The 18,930-nt window shown below is 42.9% G+C and overlaps 1 protein-coding gene across 1 annotated transcript; it reads right to left on the reverse strand.

Moving 5' to 3' along the window:
• Window positions 1-5,088: 5,088 nt before the first annotated feature.
• Window positions 5,089-15,852, reverse strand: chmp4ba (charged multivesicular body protein 4Ba). Its single transcript, XM_035388478.1, has 5 exons — window positions 15,474-15,852; window positions 11,918-12,095; window positions 10,919-11,033; window positions 9,353-9,479; window positions 5,089-6,917 (listed from the first exon to the last, which is right to left on the reverse strand). The coding sequence occupies exons 1-5, from the start codon at window positions 15,655-15,657 to the stop codon at window positions 6,850-6,852; spliced, it is 672 nt and encodes a 223-aa protein (XP_035244369.1). The 5' UTR covers window positions 15,658-15,852; the 3' UTR covers window positions 5,089-6,849.
• Between the last annotated feature and the right edge of the window lie 3,078 nt (window positions 15,853-18,930).

Genomic DNA, 18,930 nt, shown 5'->3' on the forward strand with positions numbered 1-18,930 from the left:
TCTCTGCACACGCCTTTCAGACTTTGACCAGCCAATCAGTGACCGACTTTCCAGTGGGTGTGATAGCTTCGTTCCATTGGACAGTAGATTCCTCTTTCTACAAAATGCAATGACAGTCCAAGTTTTATCAGGTTAGATGTTTATACCTTTTGAGGGTTATTCCGAGTATTTGAACGAATCAAATACAGCACAAGCTACGAGAACGAGACGAAGGACGGAAGGTTGATGTTTCGTGATGACTGTCTTTCTCAAAGCGAAAAACAATATTATTAAATGTCTATAAAATAGAGATATACCTTTACATTTTACATTACATTACAGGGATTTAGCAGACGCTCTTATCCAGAGCGACGTACAACAAGTGCATTAGTTCAAGGTGCAGAGGTGCAAAAGAATCACATTTGCCTAATCAGAATCAGACAAAAACAATCCTGCCAAATAAAAACTAACGTTATCATATTAGCCTAACTAGGTACATTGAGCTAAACTATAGGCTAGAGAGGGGTGGGGAGAGGTGCAGCCTGAAGAGATGAGTCTTTAGTCTGCGTTTGAAGATAGTCAGATTCTCTGCTGTTCTGACCGCCACAGGGAGGTCATTCCACCAGCGAGGGGCCAGGACAGACAGCAGACGGGAGCGGGAAGTACAGACACGAAGAGGGGGAGGTGCCAAGCGTCCAGAGGTGGCAGAACGGAGAGGTCTGGCTGGTGTGTAGGGTCTGATGATCCTCTGGATGTATCCTGGTGCTGACCCCTTAGCTGCCTGGTATGCAAGCACCAAGGTCTTAAATTTGATGCGAGCCACAACAGGCAGCCAGTGGAGGTCAGTGAGCAGGGGGGTGACATGGGAATGTCTGGGGAGGTTGTAGACCAGACGCGCTGCAGCATTCTGGATGAGCTGCAGGGGTCTGATGGCGGATGCTGGCAGACCAGCCAGCAGCGAGTTGCAGTAGTCCAGGTGGGACAGGACCATCGCTTGAACCAGGAGCTGGGTTGCGTAGGTGGTGAGGAAGTTACTGTTACTGAAACGTAATTCTGAAATAGGAAGACTGTTTAATTACCTGTGATTATGTAAACAAAACAAAGAAAGTAGAAGAGGAAAAACATGTTATTTTGTTTTAAATTTTTTTTTTTTTTTTGGAATTAATATTTTTTGTTCACTCGAAAATGGTTTGTGACGTGGTCTGCTGGATCAGACTTTCCAGTGCGAGTGCTGAGAGGTAATAGGTCTAGGAAGTGCACGCTCAGTTCTGCTGTGACCTTATCTAATGATCTCTCCTGTGCGTTTATCATCTCATGTGTTATTCACTGTCTTACTGATGTTTGGGAACCGATGTGTCTCTGCTTCAAAGCCATGATGGCAAGCTAACTCAGGGCCTGACTTGCAGGCACCTGGACATGGGGAGGGGCAGAGGCACCCTGATGGTGGGTGGGGAGCACTGTCCAATGCGCCCAGTGAGTAGGGCGATTGTCAACATAGAGGGAAATAATGTTCTATGGGTGTGACCTCATGCACTGAGTTTCAGCCAACTGTTCATAAAGGTGAATGTATCAGGACATTTCTCTGAGCTTCTCTTGGACTTCCCTTAGAGATGCTCTCCCTGTGTTCATTGGTAAATAAATTTCACTTATTGCACTTGCTGCTGCCATCTTATCTTTGGTGTTCCCGGAGCTTGTTCCAGGGGTATTGGTCACCACGTAAGTTTGAAACTAAAAAGACATACAAATCCGGTCCAAATCAATCACTGTTGAAGGAGTATGACCAAACCCACTCAGACAGGGCCCAAAAAAAAAGAGTGCCCTGGTTGCCTGGTCACCTGGTTACCTGGTCACAGAGACCCTCTTCACAGGCTGCTGACTCACTCGAGGTTGCATCAGAGACAGAGTCGGCGTCACAAGTGTCTAGCCTGTCAATCAAATCAGCTCAGTTTTACAATGCTAAGCCGAGGTAAGCAAACAGTCCTCTAGAGCAGTTATCCTCATTCCCGGTCCCAGGGAGCCACAGGGTCTGCATATTTTTGTTTTCGCCTTAATATCATCAACCAGTTCTACTGATGTTTGGGAACCGATGTGTCTCTGCTTCAAAGCCATGATGGCAAGCTAACTCAGGGCCTGACTTGCAGGCACCTGGACATGGGGAGGGGCAGAGGCACCCTGATGGTGGGTGGGGAGCACTGTCCAATGCGCCCAGTGAGTAGGGCGATTGTCAACATAGAGGGAAATAATGTTCTATGGGTGTGACCTCATGCACTGAGTTTCAGCCAACTGTTCATAAAGGTGAATGTATCAGGACATTTCTCTGAGCTTCTCTTGGACTTCCCTTAGAGATGCTCTCCCTGTGTTCATTGGTAAATAAATTTCACTTATTGCACTTGCTGCTGCCATCTTATCTTTGGTGTTCCCGGAGCTTGTTCCAGGGGTATTGGTCACCACGTAAGTTTGAAACTAAAAAGACATACAAATCCGGTCCAAATCAATCACTGTTGAAGGAGTATGACCAAACCCACTCAGACAGGGCCCAAAAAAAAAGAGTGCCCTGGTTGCCTGGTCACCTGGTTACCTGGTCACAGAGACCCTCTTCACAGGCTGCTGACTCACTCGAGGTTGCATCAGAGACAGAGTCGGCGTCACAAGTGTCTAGCCTGTCAATCAAATCAGCTCAGTTTTACAATGCTAAGCCGAGGTAAGCAAACAGTCCTCTAGAGCAGTTATCCTCATTCCCGGTCCCAGGGAGCCACAGGGTCTGCATATTTTTGTTTTCGCCTTAATATCATCAACCAGTTCTGACCCAAAAAAACAGGTGAGGTGAGTCAATTGTAATTGACTGCTTTAATTGATCAATTCAGCATCGAGTAACAATAAAAATCAACAGGACCACGAACGAAGATGACTGCCCTAGAAACAAATCATATTAAATTGCTAGTGTCATATTGCATGTACCATAACAGTGTGTAGCAGGGGAGACAAGTTGAACTGATATATTTTTTTGATATGTTAATAGTCTTTAATAGCCAAGTATTTTGTGCTTCAATGAACTATAAATTTAAACTCCAATATTAGCAAATTTATTTTATTAGCAAAAAAATTTGGTTGGAGAACAATTAAATAATGGTACTTAAATTTTCTGTGTTATATTTTAATATGAAATTGCTCTCTAGTTGTATACACTGTATCTATCTATATCTACATATTTATGAATGTTAGATGTGGGTGAAATAACATATTTGAAATCATTTTAAATTATAATAATTTTTTTAAGTTAGTAACTGATATTTACCATTGCGTGAAAAAAATAATTTTGTTTGACAAGAATAATGGGAATAATATTTTTTTGTTTGTTTGTTTTTTTTTTGTTTTTTTATTGCCATTCCCCAAAATATATATTGGAGGTCTAAAAGGTCAAACATAACACTTCAAACAGAACACAAACACAGAATGATTAATCCTAAAACATTTGTTGTGTCGTCAGGTAAATAATTTAAGTTCTTCAGAAATTGATTTGTCAGTTGAATCAATGTTGCCTGTTACAGGCACAAAATGCAGGTAGGTTACCACATACTGTTTATCTGTTTATCAGCAGAGCAACAGGCAAATGACAACGCCACAACCAGACCTGGGGCAAATTAAGGGCTGGCTCTAGGCCTAGGCAGCAAAGGCCATCTGCTTGGGTAGCATTGCATCTGGGGGTTGCTAAAAGGTACAAAATTTGTTTAGTCCATGATTTTTTCTTTCTTTCTCATAAAATTCTTTAAATTCATTATTTAGAAATAAAACATATTTCCATATTGGAAAACTCTTGAAAACGGAACAGAACTCGTGAGAACATTTACAGAAATGAATATAATGTATTTTAAGTACAGCAGTTGAGCAAATGTTTGTATTTACAATTGCAAACCATTCATGAATTTTCAAATGTTCTGACTGTGGCAGCGCAGTTTTGATTGGTTGGTCGAATTTCATGTTCTAATTACAGCATAGTCTCATGGTTCACGCAACTTAGCTTTCGCCCACACTGGCATCATTCAAGTAAGTCATGTTGCACTTCGAGTTTCATTCTAAACTGCAAAATATACAGACATTTATTCAACTCATAACTAAAGCCTAATTAAATTTTGTTGTCTTGTCACAAAAATGAGATTTAAACAAAAATACATAATGCATGCATTGTAAAAGCATGTCGGAGTAAGAAGCCAAAATTATTTTTAATACGCGTCTTCTACATCCAGTCTTCACACACTCACCTGTCCATTTCCAAATTCCATTTGCATGTGTGCACAAGTCTACCTATTCTCAGTGCCCAGATTTTATAGAACGCATGCAAAGGGATGTTTCAGGGGGTTCAACCTGTGATTAATTTTAATCTAAACAGGTAACAATTCTGCCTAGATATTTTAAATGGGCCTTTATCCAAATTGTGAATTGTTTTATGAAGAATTGATTCGTGAGATATGCTAAAATAATGTTTGCTTTTCTGCATGCTGAAAATAAATGTTTTGGGCTATAAATGGCATAAAGCCATTCTCACTCATCTTTAAACCCAGACACACTTTTGGGCAATACTTTATAAGGCTTTTAATCCTTGCCCTGCTTGCATCTGCTGCAACAGACCCCCAATCTTAACCCCAAAGTGAGGCAAAAATGATCAAGGATCACCAATTCAACAACTTTCATCAGGATAATGAAAACATACAAATGTGTTAAAGCACTGTGAATATGAACGTGCACTGCAGCGCTACACAGCCGTCCAGCGTGTCTCATGAGGATGCCGTCCCTCCCATTCCACCCTGGACACACGCGGCACTGCGCCTTTTCAACGTGGCGCGATAAATACAAACCTGACACACCCGCTGCAGTTAAGGTACCACACTTTTCTTCTTTTATGAAACATGTTTTAAAAAAGTTTTTTTTTTTTTTTTTCTCCCAAGGCGGACGTACAAACAGCAATGCAATCGTGTCAGCAGATGCCACACGGACAGACAGACGGACAGACAGACAGACGGACAGATGAACAAGGGTGAGAGAGTCGCGGCGGAGTGGGAACGAATTCAGATTCCATTCGACACAGAAAGCGATTGTTAACCTGCTCGTATGTGTACAGAATGCCTTTTATTCAAAGCAAGATGGAACAGATAGGATCATTTGGCAAAAGTTTAATTCAGGCGTACCATTAGAATAAGGTCCGGTGGTGATGGGGGGGGAGGGACAAGACAAGAAAAACAAGGAAAAGAAAAAAAAAGAAGTGATACGTGATCAGGAGAAAAAAAGACTGAAAATGACAGTAGTGAATGCAAAGAAACCGTTGCATAAGTTCAAGTATTTCAGCGCGTGTCCATTTAAATATAGAGTTGCCATACATTTGTTAATTTTATTTTATTTTTATACCTTCCTAAACCTCTGAAAATGATTTACAAACAGAATATACATATCTTTATATATTTTTGAGAGGAAATTAGAAAATTAGAAAACAACAACCTTTAAGAATCAGGATGAACTACAAAAATGTAGGGGAGAAAAGAAAAAAAAATCACCAATTGAGGAGCATAATTTAAAATCAAAACTGGCATGCACAAAGTATTGCACCCTGGGACAGCTTTCAGATTCACCCTACCCACAGGTACAGAACCACCCACTGCATTTTAGAGCTTCGATGCATTTCACGGAGGAAGAGAATGAAACACACATGCACACACGCACACACACACACACTCACACACACTCAAAAGCACCTGCACACCTGTGAATGCTCTCAAGCACACAACAATGAAGTGCACACACACAGACATCAGAACACGCACAAATGTAAGGACAATGTCATAAGTGCCTACGAATTTGCATGTGCACGCACACACCCACACACACGCACACACGCACGCACGCACGCACGCACGCACGCGCACACACACACACGCACACACACACAGAGCCAGTTAAATAAAAAAAGAACAGATTAGTCATTTACAGCCAAGGGAAAGCCAACCTGCTTGCTATTAGTGTCCTCGTGTTGCTTGAAGACCAGAATTTGAATCACTGGCAAAAGAAGCTTTCAGCAGATACATTTCACAGTAGGGTGAGAAAGACATTTCCATTGGAGCATTTTACCTCCATCCACAGCCAATGTGCATTCATGTTTGGGTAAATATTTGAACTTTACAGATATGGGGCCAAAATTATTTTTTTTTGGCTTGAATGATTATATTTATGATTTATTATTTTTTTCAGCTCACCATCAGAGCAGTAAAATCCCACAGTCTCTGCCACAAATTCATGAAAATGTTGCCAGTTTAAAAAAAAAAAAAAACATTGACAAATTTCCTTTTAGTAAATCTTTCTTTCATCTTGGATCCATTTGTAAGTATCAGCTTGTGGCTAAAAGATGCCAATTGTTCAGATTTTGCATGTTAAATATCATTAAAGTTTGGGATTGCATAAAATGCCAGATGCAACTGCCTGTAATTATATCTGAATTTCCTTGACTGTCTGCAAAATACACTCTTATGCTTTCACAAATGATACTACTGCCAGTTCGCTAGCGTCAGCTAGCGGCTTTCCTATCAGAAGGGTGGCTGTTCATACGAAAACACACTGGGGCAGAGAGGACCCGGCTTTGCGGGGTATCTCCCAAGGGACGAGGGCTTTTTTCAGTTTTTTTTTTTAATTTAACAATGCAAATGGCCGACTATACTGCTTTTCAAGATGAAGAGCTATGAGTTCGTGAGTATTCTGTTTTTTTTTTTTCTTTTTAATTTAGCATTCCTCCAAAAAAAAGACAAAAAAAAAAAAACCAATCAGCCGCACTGAACCAGAGAGTCCGTTCTTTCCTTGCGTTTCCAGGTGAGGTCGTCGTTTCCATGACTACATGGCCTCGGCCCACGCCTCCAGATCCTTCATGTCATCCTCGTCCTCTTCCTCCTTTTTCTTTGCTGGAAAAAGAAGGGAAAATTAAAAAACGTGAGGAAAGAAATGCTGACTGCTGACAGAAAACACAGAAACGGGTGCAGAATGTTGCTTTAGCAGTGCTGAGACGTTATGAGCCCAAATCATTTAACCAGACATTTCTGAGAAAATCGTGAGCTCGCGCAAGTCTTTGGTGAAGAGCTTTTACTGGGGTCTGACTGCGTTAACCAGCACTGGCGGCCATTTTTAAAAATTAACCCAAGATTAACTGGCCGAAATGAGAATTCGTATAGACAACGCCCCGCCACCCCCCCCCCCCGGAGTGGAGCTGGCAACCTCTGACACGAGGCAGAGCAGGGAACAAAAAAAAAACAAAAAACTGACAGGCCGTCCCGGAGATGAAGCACAGACAACCCAGACTGTCCAGAGAGAATTTAATTACGTGGGAAGCTAGAGAATAAACACAGTGTTCCGCCCCCCACACAGCCCCTCTGCAGGAACACTGTTACTGCACAACAGCTGTCCAGGACCTGGGAAATACTATGGTGGAGATAATGTACATTCAAAAATAGAGTACTTTTCTGTGAATGAAAGCAGTGTTTTTCTCATGAAGCAAACGGAAATAATGAGAAGCGAGTGCTGACAGTCCTACTGAAGCACCACGGGATCTCATACACATGTGAAATACACTACAATGCTATGTTTGGAGCGGTAAACGACCCAATATAAAGTGGTCAGCTCTTCAATTCAAAAAGTCAGATGGGGGATGGGCATGTCCAAATTTTAAACTGTATCACTTGGCATTTGTATTAAGAAGTCTCAGCTACTGGATGGAGGAAGATAAAGTCTCATCTTGGAAAAATATGGAACAAGAATTAATAGCACCAATAAGATTAAAGGATTTTCTCCTTATAGGTATGTCTACCAAAAAACGTGGTTTATATTACGGTCCAATTTTAACTCATATGCTACAAGTGTTTAGAGCAGCAGAGAAAATCCTAAAGTTTAAAAGCGTATGGTGCAAGTCATCTCCGATATGTAACAATAATCACCTTTTATCTGGGGGGAAACCATTCACTAACAAAGCTTGGGAGGATAAGGGTATTACAACTCTTCAAGATATTAATGGGGCGAACAATATCCTTAACTTTCAAGAACTTGTCTCTCAATATAATATTGATAAGCACTCTCTTCTCTTCTACTTCAGAGTAAGGTCGGCCCGTAAAGCCTACAGGGTTCCCTGGGGGCCAGATTTAGGAGACCATCCTATTTTTAGTTGGATACAGAGTGCTCCAAAACAGATAGTATCATATATCTATGATAATTTAAACTCCCAGAAATATACGCCTACATCAGGAATGAAAGCTTGGGATAGGGAGATGAAACCATATTTTTGAAAAGGTTAATTTAATTCAAATATGTGTTAGAAGTATGGTGGCCTTGGTCCCAACAGTGCAAGAAATGCACACATTTAAACAGCAGAGTATGTAAGCACAGGTGAGTGCACGAGCAGGAAAGAGTGCACGAGTGAGAGTGCACGAGCAGGGTCCATGTACGAGCATGTGAGAGTACACGAGCAGGTGAGAGTGCACGAGCAGGGCCCCTGTACGAGCAGGTGAGAGCACGAGCAGGGCCCCTGTACGAGCAGGTGAGAGCACGAGCAGGGCCCCTGTGCGAGCAGGTGAGAGCGCACGAGCAGGGCCCCTGTACGAGCAGGTGAGTGCACGAGCAGGGTCCCTGTGCGAGCAGGTGAGAGCACGAGCAGGGCCCCTGTACGAGCAGGTGAGAGTGCACGAGCAGGGCCCCTGTACGAGCAGGTGAGAGTGCACAAGTGAGAGTGCACGAGCAGGCTCCATGTACGAGCAGGTGAGAGTGCACGAGCAGGGCCCCTGAACGAGCAGGGGAGAGCATGAGCAGGGCCCCGGTACGAGCAGGTGAGAGTACACGAGCAGGGCCCCGGTACGAGCAGGGGAGAGCATGAGCAGGGTCCCTGTACGAGCAGGTGAGTGCACGAGCAGGGCCCCGGTATGAGCAGGTGAGAGTACACGAGCAGGGACCCCTGGTACGAGCAGGGGAGAGCATGAGCAGGGTCCCTGTACGAGCAGGTGAGTGCACGAGCAGGGCCCCGGTATGAGCAGGTGAGAGTGCACGAGCAGGGTCCCTGTACGAGCAGGTGAGAGCACGAGCAGGGCCCCTGTACGAGCAGGGGAGAGTGACGCTCACCTGGTCTGGCAGGTAGGGTTAGGGTTAGGGTTAGGGTACGAGCAGGGGAGAGTACAGGAGCAGGGGTAGTGACGCTTACCTGGTCTGGCAGGTAGGGTTAGGGTTAGGGTTAGGGTTAGGGTAAGAGCAGGTGAGAGTACAGGAGCAGGGGTAGTGACGCTCACCTGGTCTGGCAGGTAGGGTTAGGGTTAGGGTACGAGCAGGTGAGAGTACAGGAGCAGGGGAGAGTGACGCTCACCTGGTCTGGCGGGTAGCGATGAGGACGGCACGTTGGGCAGCGGTACGTTCTCTGTGCCGCCGATTTCCAGCAGGTTCTTGTCCAGTTCCTCCTGTTCCAGCTCTTCCAATTCCGCCAGCAGTTCATCCTGGAAGGGGAGATGACCAGCGCATAAGCAACTAAACAAATCTCACTTAATCAGCAACCCACTGAGACGCAAGCTAAATCCCATGTAATCAGCCACCTACTGAGAGAGAGAAGCAAGCAGAATCTGCCTATGCAGCAAAACCAACTTTGTACATGTTACTGACCCTGATATACAAGCACGCACTTTCAAATTACACACTGAATTACACAAGCCAGCCACGGTCTCTGAAATGTGAACAGAATTCAGGGCAAATTCACATTTAATAAAGCTCCCATTCTTCTTCAACTGAAGCACCACTGTTAAAAAAGCACAGACTCCATTTTGGTTCACGTTGCTGGAGCTAAATATCTTGCTGCTAATTGTGGAACGAAGAAATATTCGGGGGGCAATGCACATTAAGGCTGTCAAAAGTGCCATGAAATTGAGTTCGAATATTAGCTTTTGGAATTAGTTAGCGTTCGAATATATTCTAATATCATTTGCCGATAATTCACAAAAATAAGCTGCTTATTGTTGGGCGCAATAAGCACGTGGCGCTCCCTTTAAACTGGCCTTTGCGTTGTTTTCCACAAGCGGGCAGTAGAATAGAGGACATCGGTGAACTTTCATACTAGGTTACATCTGGGGCCTAATTTATAAAACGTATTTTAGATCAACTGTGTGGCGCGTATTTAGAAAATCACGTCAAAGTAGTGATTTATAAAATTTCAACATGACCCAATTTGACCGTGGAAACGGTCGTTGCTCTACATCAGGTCTTCACTTGACGTATGCACGCAAGTTCATTTTATAAATGATCCCCCTGCAGTTTCTATAGCCTAATGCGCAAATGAATAAAGAACTTTCTAGTGGATGCAATTTGCCACAACTCGCCATTTATTAATCGCAATAATAGGGAAATGATTGTTTATAGGAAATCCCTGTTCATTTCTTAACACAAAAACTATTCAAACGGATACACCAGACTTGCTCTGCAAAGCTTGCACGTAACTCCTTGACCTCGCCATTTATGGCCAAGAAGTCGAAAAATTCCCAAACAGGGCTTCTACTACCAGCTAGTGGGACCAATGGGACCAACTCCTCTGATGCTGCTCTGCTGCCATTTTCACCGTTAGTTTTCAATATTTTGACGTGACAGAGGACGTAACGTTAGCACAGGAAATTAACTTTGCGTGCATGAACATGATTCGATGATTTAATGAAATTAAAGCCTGTATATTTATGTTAATTACAAAACGCGGAATCAAAAACACAGGATCCAAAACTAATATTCGAATGCTCAAATTTAGGTTCGAAAAAGAAAAAGATTTTCGAAGTTTTCGAACTTCGAATATTCTTTGACAGCCCTAATGCACATATTTTCAGCACAGAGTAGAGGGAAGCCAGCCAATCGCTGAAGAAGCCCCTCCCCTCCCAAACGCCCGTCACAGGGCCCTCACCTCGTCGAACTCTTCCCCGAAGCCCACGGGTTTGGAGATGGCGTCTGAGATCTCCTGAGCCAGCTCTTGCTGCTCGGTGATGTCCTGCATCAGGTCGTCGACCTTATCGATGTCCCTGAAAAACAGCACGACGCGGATCATTCCGGAAATGACAGCCCAAATATAAAGAAGCATTTTTCTAAAGGCAGCCTCCAGTGCTGAAGCAAACGTGATCTCTTCTACCCATGTTAAATTTTGCAATATGTGGTCATTTGTCCTTACTGTAGTATGAATGAAACGGTATATACTTTTCATACAGATATAAGAATTATTCAAGTTAAACTCAATGGAAAGGCATTTCTCAGCAACTGCCTGTTCAGCAAACAGAAACTACAATTTCCACCAACACCCACACAGACTGAAAACATGCATTGCAGTTTTGGAAAATGAGGCAAAGGGGAAAAGCAAATAGATCAGTCCCCATCTTGGGTAACACGTAATAAAATAATGATGTCATTGCAATACAAATGCGAAATGCACAATGGTTTCCTGGTGCATCAAGACATATATCACTAATATCGAAAAGAAATTGGACAAGACAGAGAACATAAAATGCTGGCTTTGCAGCTCAAAAAGCAAGAAAATTAGATTTCATGCTGTGAGCTAAATCGCAGAAAGGGGAAAAAGCTGTAAGACAGAACAGCCATAAGAGGGAACAACTCCAAGAGAGAACAGCAGTGGCAGGGAACAGCTATAAGAGGGAACAGCCGTGAGAGAGAACAGCTATAAGGACAAGAGGGAACAACAGTTAGAGAGAACAGCAGGGGGAGGGAACAGCTGTAAGAGGGAACAGAAGTAGGAGGGAGCAGCAGTGGGAGGGAGCAGACATGGGAGGGAACAGCAGTTGGAGGGAGAAGCAGCTGGAGGGAACAACAGCGGGAGAGAGCAGCAGAGGGAGAGAGCAGCAGTTGGACAGAACAGCAGTGGGAGGGGACAGCATTGCCCATGAGGTCTGCTTACATGTTCTCATGGGCGGCCTTCATGGCCTTGGCAGCGAAGCCCATGTTCTTCAGCACTTCGGTGTTAGTGTTGGCGTTCTCTAGCGCCTCCCTCTGGAACTCGATGGTGGACAGCGTCCCGTCAATCTGCGCCAGCTGCTTCTCGTACCGCTTCTTGCGTTTCAAGGCCTGCAGGGCAGCTGGTTACAGGAGAACAGGGCGTCAGAAGCGCTAGAGCGAGGGAGGAGCCCCGCACCACGGACATCGCCTCCGTAGCAGCAACACCACTACACAGCAGCTGTGCATAAGACACTGTACGTCATATTTCACATTCTATCATGCCCATTCAGGAGCAGAGTCATTTTCCCTGAAAGAGCCTAGTGTTTTTCTCACTGAAGATACGGTTGCATTCGAAGAATTAAATATCAACTGTTGTGGCTCATGTTGAGACGCAAAGCAAACGTACCGGTTTTCCATCCGGTTTTTCCATCTTTTCTCTCGGCTACTGCACAATCCCAATGAAAGATATAAACTAGGGGGGGAGCCGTTTATGGAGCGCACTGGTGGTAAACGGACCGTGGCGAGAGACGAGGACAGAGGAGATCTTCCCAGAAAAGTGCCTAATCCCAGGCCGACCCTCCTGACCTAATTAAATCCCCCGGGCCTTGAGGACAGTGTGTAATCCCCCTAATGAAAGGAGAGGCAGCTGCATTCCCCATGCAGGTGGTTTCCGTGTACTTTCTCTCTCTCGCACGGCTCGGCGCTGATTTCTGCTTTTCACACTGCTTCATCCTCATTCAAAATCAAACTCAGTCCAACACTGGGGATCCCACTTCAATTAATTCAAGTGCAAAGGTTTTTTTCCTTTTTTTTTTTTTAAGCTTGCACTCATTTGCTGTTGCAGACCCCCAACCCTGGTCCTGAAGAGCAACAGGGTCTGTTGGGGCCCCCAACTCTGGTCCTGAAGAGCAACAGGGTCTGTTGGGGCCCCCAACCCTGGTCCTGAAGAGCAACAGGGTCTGTTGGGGCCCCCAACCCTGGTCCTGAAGAGCAACAGGGTCTGTTGGGGCCCCCAACCCTGGTCCTGAAGAGCCACAGGGTCCCCCCCCCCCCCCAACTTTAAAGCCAATAACCAGCTAAGAGCCAAGAAACCAAGTGAGACGAGTTAACTGTATAATCAGCTACCTTAATCATCCAATCAATGATCAGTAGCAACAAAAACCAGCAGACTCTGGCTCTCCAGGACCAGGGCCGGGGGCACCAGCAGACCCTGTGGCTCTTCAGGACTAGGGTTGCAAACCAATGTTGGAGAATAACCAAACATGCTGTGTGTCGACTGCTGAGATGAAAAAAAATATATCCAAAATGCAGGGGGAAAAACAGACTGTGTTCAATAAATATAGATATTATAAGGTGTTTTTTAAATACAAGATTACAACGAGAGACGACCCAGACTTAAACCAGAACAAAATAATCACTCCTGACTTTCTCTGTCTGACATCTGTGTCATTTATTGATCATAACATTTACACAGCATTGCCAGATTCAAAGAAAAAGCACTCCATTAGAATGAAAAGCCAAAAACAAGATGGAGGTAAAGTAATTAGTGGAATCAGGTAGAGAAGTGGATGGTAGGAGTGAATACCTGTAGACCCTGTGGCCCACAGGATCTGGAGTTGAGTAACCCTGAGCTAGAGCTACCCTAAATGTACAGGCTGTATGTTCAGCCGTGCGCTGGAAGTGATGACAGGGCTAAGATTTTCGCGAGGGGCAAACATTTTCATAGGAAAAGGCAAGGGAGAGCAAGCATTTCCTCATTCACTACATCCCAGAAACTCAATCCATACAAGGCAATATTCCCCCTATTACCAGAGTCTCTTACAGCAAGCAGCAACAACCGCTCAACATCGATTATCATTCATTATGGATTTAGTTTACTTTGTAAAACTGTGAACATTCTCTTTTCACATGTCGAACTATGCTCAATAATTCATTTGGCATGGACCCATTTAAATATATTTAGAGACCTTAAAATTAGTCTACTTTACTGTATCTGTTTGTCAGTCAGTTTTTTTTCCCCCAGAGGTTGAAAGTAAAAGTCCTGCCATGTGTTTCTTCCACCAATGAACTCAGCGAGCTGATTTCTTTCATTAGTTCTACCTACCGGCTGAAGAATTGTGTTAATTAGTAAATGTTCCACGTGACAGGAACAAAATACCGGGGAGGACTTTTACTTCTGAACATGGATTTTCCACCTCTGAATTTTTCTGTAGTCTGTTATTTTATTATTTTATGTATCCAGCTCTCATTTATTTAATGTGCCGATTCAATTTATTTTAAATATATTACGTCTGACTTAAGCAATTGCGGTGCAATTTGAGCCCCAATTACCCTGGATGAAAGCTACTACATAAGCCTCTCCGCATTATTATTATTATTATTATTATTATTATTATTATTATTAATATTAATATTCCTGAAACCCTATTCCTGAAACCCTCCGGGCGTATGCTACAGCTAGGCCCGTACACATGCCAGGGCACCAACGGCGTAAAGGTGTGCAGCCTAACTTACGCCATTTCAGGCCTGGTTAAGACACACACATACCCGCTTGTTTTATGGCTCTACGTAAAGGAAATAGATATGTGAACCACAGAAGTAAAAGGCCTATCCCAGGAGACTGACAGCAACCGGGCTCGTTTACCTACACACACCAAACGCAAATGAAACACTTTAACCGCAACATATTCGTTGACGAGCAAAAATTCTGTAGTGTGTGCATGTGAACGTCAACATTAAAAATATCCGCATGTCAGTCTTGTCGATTATGACAAATGTTAAGAAATGACCTGGCTAGTTACAGCGCAGAATAACATCTCGTGTTAGCTACGTTATAGTTATGCACTTCCGCCAATCCACAACTCTTATCGTACCCAGGAGACCGAGGCAGGACCCACGGAAAGAGAAGCGATCTGGTTTCTGGGTGTTGCTAACAAACAAGATAATCTCCCAACAATTCTCAATGCAGTTTCAAGCAACCACGCGATCAGGATTGTTGAAAGTCTAAGACTCTCTCCAATAACTGAAAAAACAACATAAATTAGTTTCTGAAACAACAGTAGTTGTGATAACTGTAGCTAGTGCAGCAGTTCTACCTGTCGAGCAGGCTATCAAACTGTTTTAGCTAACGTTACGTAAAGTATACGGATAACATTACACATCCAAAAAAATCATTTATCCACGCCCTACTCACACTCTATGACGAAACTTAGCTAGCATGCGAATTTAGCTACTCCACAATGACACCTTTAGCTAGCTAGCGTTAGCACTGGTGTTACCTGCCGCGTCAGTGGTACCAGGTAACGCTACTGAGATTAAACTAATTTACCCAACCGGCCCCATCAACTCCATAGACTAACTTTAACAGGTTAGCCAACGCCAGCGAATCAAAATTATGTTAGTGTTAACGAGTAGTTACATAGCTATGTTTAGATATCTAAATTACCTCATACAGCCAGCTAACTAGCAACCCGCTTCCTTCTTCCTGATCGCTGGATTGCAGGCGGACCAGGCCCTACCTCGTTTGTTTTTTGTGCCGTTCTTCTTTGCGGTCATGAGCTCCTGGTCTATCTTTTTCTCCAAGAATTCCTGCTTCTTCGTCAACATCTCCTCGGTGTCCCGGAGTCGCTGGATCGCCTCTTGGGGGCTTGCGGATTTTCCAGCTTTCCCTCCGCTACCAAACAACTTTCCGAACAAAGACATCCTGGGGGTCTCGATCGAATAATATCAGACACTAAACAACGTTATCTTTCCGTATTCTATTTGAGGAAAACTAAAAATTGTACAAGTTGGCCAGTATTGTACTGCTTCGATTGCCCGTCACTGTCACTCGCCCTGGCGTTGTTGTTATTCTGCTTCCTCTTGCCTGCCAGGCCCCGTGATGTCACCACGTTATGCGTCACCTCACCAGGGCGTGAGTCACGCTAATGACACAGGCAAAATTGCTCAGAATCGCTGAGGAGTACTTGGTTCCAGGCGGGCATGCGATTTCGGACACAGCTCCCTCAGACACAGGAATAAAGGCAGAATTCGCTTGTAGTATGTCACTAGACAGTAAGCATGCAGAGAACATTCATACACTACTGCAGTTGAATGATTAGTTGAGTGCCCTAGCAGCAGTTGGGTATAAATGAAGAAAGTATATAAAAAAAAAAAACCCTGCAAATTTGAGTGAACGTACAAATTCCCAGAGCTAGAAGACAACCAAGCTCTAAAACTAAGACAAAAACTGCTAAGAAATTGAAAAATATGCTTGCAAAATTCATGGTGTATGAAGCTCATGTTAAAGAAACTATTACTTTACTGTATTACTTGTATCTTGATATTCTACCACTTCCATGTTGCGCTTACATCTTCATGTTGATGTTGAAGCTCTTTATCATATCTCTTGTAATCATGCCTCATAGTAGTTTATGACTTTCCCTAACTCTACTGACTTAGCCTGCGCTTTCCGTGTGAACTAGACTCGATGTTTATGGCTATGGATAACTGAGCCTTTTTGAGTATTGTACCTTTTCTGACCTGTGTTCTGTAGTTGTTCATTGACCTTTGGTATGCACTTATTGGACATCGCTTTGGTTAAAACTGTCTGCCAAATAAAACGTAATGTGGCGTTTGAGTTTACTGGTTTTTCCTTTTTTGGGGGGGGGGGGGGGGGGGGTGGTATATTTGGCACAGATCTGTTTTGGAGGGCAGTGCTAATATAAATGTTCTTTGTGGTTTCTGGGACATTATTTACATGCTTGTGTGTGTGGAGTGATCCTCAGTTTCACTGTGATCAAGGCTTTATTTCTGGCCTTGTTTTGAGCCACATCACTTCTGTTGGTCCTGATTAGGGCTTTCCGTTCTAGAAGCCTTTTTCTCCGTCTACTAAAATAAGTCTTAGAGAATTGATGTGTTAACCTGGAATTCAGCCTCATTTAGAGCTCAGAGGTTCCACTGAGGTTTTACAGAGATCCAGAGGTTCTAAAGAGGTTCTACAGAGGTCCCATGGAGGTTCCACAGAAGTTCTACAGAGGTCCCATACAGGTTCCACAGAGGTTCAACAGTGGTCCCATCGAGATTCCACAGAGGTCCCATTGAGGTTCAATAGCGGTTCCACAGAGGTATCATAGAGGTTCCACTTTGGCCATTCTGACAGAAAATAGTCACATTGAAGAACTCCCAAAACTGCTCCTACCTTTTATATTTACTATCGCCACACGCAAAGCTGGAATAATTTCAAATTAAAAGTATCTTAGTGTGTCACTGCTTTTGTAGTCTTGATGTTCTAGACGGGGGTGGGGTGCGGTTGGAATTCCATTCCTGCAGGGCCAGTGTGTATATAGGTTTTGTTGTCGCCAGCTACACTGGCCAACTTAGCTAATTAGCTGAATACACTTATGCTGATTTATCTGTAGGTGAAACCACAATAAAATGGACAAAATATACATTATTAAATGATTAGGCTAATTAAATAATTAAGTGTTTATGCATCCTTGTATTTTTCCAATAAAAAGGAGGCTAATTGTTATTATTTAATAATGAGCTTGAGTGTTAATTTTGACCATTGAAATGAAATTGAAAAAAGTATTGCCTATGCTTTTATTTTATACAGCACATTTAGTATGTTTCTTGGGTTTACACTTGACAAGCAATGTCCACAAGGTGGCACTTGTATTTTATGGCTACTGAAAATGTAGTGTTTCTAAACTGTGTTTCAGCCTTGGCTGTTCTGAAATCTCATATGTCATTTGGAGCTCATCCTAATGTATCATATCAATCCATTTGTTTTTATTTGAACCTGCAGCTCTTTTCTCACATGGATAACTCCTGTACTGTACCATACTCTTTATAGACTCATGTGTAAGCCTCTCATATTACCTTATCACTTGCACTCTTGTTCAAATTCTGATATGCTGGACATGCTGGAACTAATTTTTCTACAGATCCTGCATGCCTGTATTTATTTAATATTCAAAATGAAAGGATGAAATTGATGGATATAGAAAGTATGTTGAATATAATTTATAATTTAAGGTTTGGCCCATGTCTCTGACAGTTCTTTTTATTTTTTATTATTTCTCAGCCTCATAATGTCTTCCTTGACTTTCATTGGCACAACTTTGGTCGGCATGTAGACAAACGTCAATAACAGACTCCAGAAGCCAATCAAAATCTTAGAATCAAAACTGGATACTGAAAGCTTCTATACCTGCTCAAAGGAAGCGATTAAACACACCCGACTCATCAGAAACACATGTGAAGCCATTTGTCCCAAACATTATGACTCCTGGATATGGGGGGGGGGGGGGGGGGGGGGGGCTATTTATAAAAAGTGCTGCAATTTCTAGACAATAAAACAAAAATGTATACAAATACCCTTAAATAAAAGCTGGGTGTGCAATTCAAACATATATGAATTATTTGATTACAAACCTAAAACTGTGGAGTCTGGAGCCAAGCCATTAAAAAGTATGTCTTTGTCCCAGACATTGTGGAGCTCACTATAGTTATGCATACAATTGTATAACATTTTAGCTAGTAGAGAACTTATGTTTCTAGAGGGTGTAAAAATGAACAGATTTATTTAATAGCATCTATTCACAATTATCAACATACATATCAGTTTTTTGTGCTGGTACTTGAGAGTAGAGATATCAGGTTGCATGCACAGAAAATAGTTCCAACCAAAAATTATTATTATTTTTATTTTTTTATTTTTAATAATCAGGTAATACACATACATATGACCTCTTGATGCATAATGTCATAGAACAAGCTGCTTACTTACTGCTTCCTGCTTAAAGGGTGTTTTACATTACAAACCCCTGAATTCCCCTTTACCTTCAATTGCAAAAAAGATAGGTCTCCATGAAATTTCTCTAAATATCTGTAATAACCTTCCTCACACACAAAAACACTTGGGACACCTGAAAACATAACAATAAAATTGCAACAATATAAAAACATAGAAAGTGAACTTTACCTAAAAAA

The sequence above is a fragment of the Anguilla anguilla genome, chromosome 13, assembly GCF_013347855.1.
Source record: "Anguilla anguilla isolate fAngAng1 chromosome 13, fAngAng1.pri, whole genome shotgun sequence".
NCBI lineage: Eukaryota > Metazoa > Chordata > Actinopteri > Anguilliformes > Anguillidae > Anguilla > Anguilla anguilla.

Bases quoted from the DNA above. Each gene is read 5' to 3' on its own strand.
- chmp4ba (XM_035388478.1), bottom strand. From the start codon at position 15,657: ATGTCTTTGTTCGGAAAGTTGTTTGGTAGCGGAGGGAAAGCTGGAAAA. The intron at 9,480-10,918 runs GTGAGGGCCCTG...CTCCCCTTCCAG, and splicing joins TCGGGGAAGAGTTCGACGAG to GATGAACTGCTGGCGGAATT. The intron at 6,918-9,352 runs GTGAGCGTCACT...TTCTTTTTCCAG, and splicing joins ATCGCTACCCGCCAGACCAG to CAAAGAAAAAGGAGGAAGAG.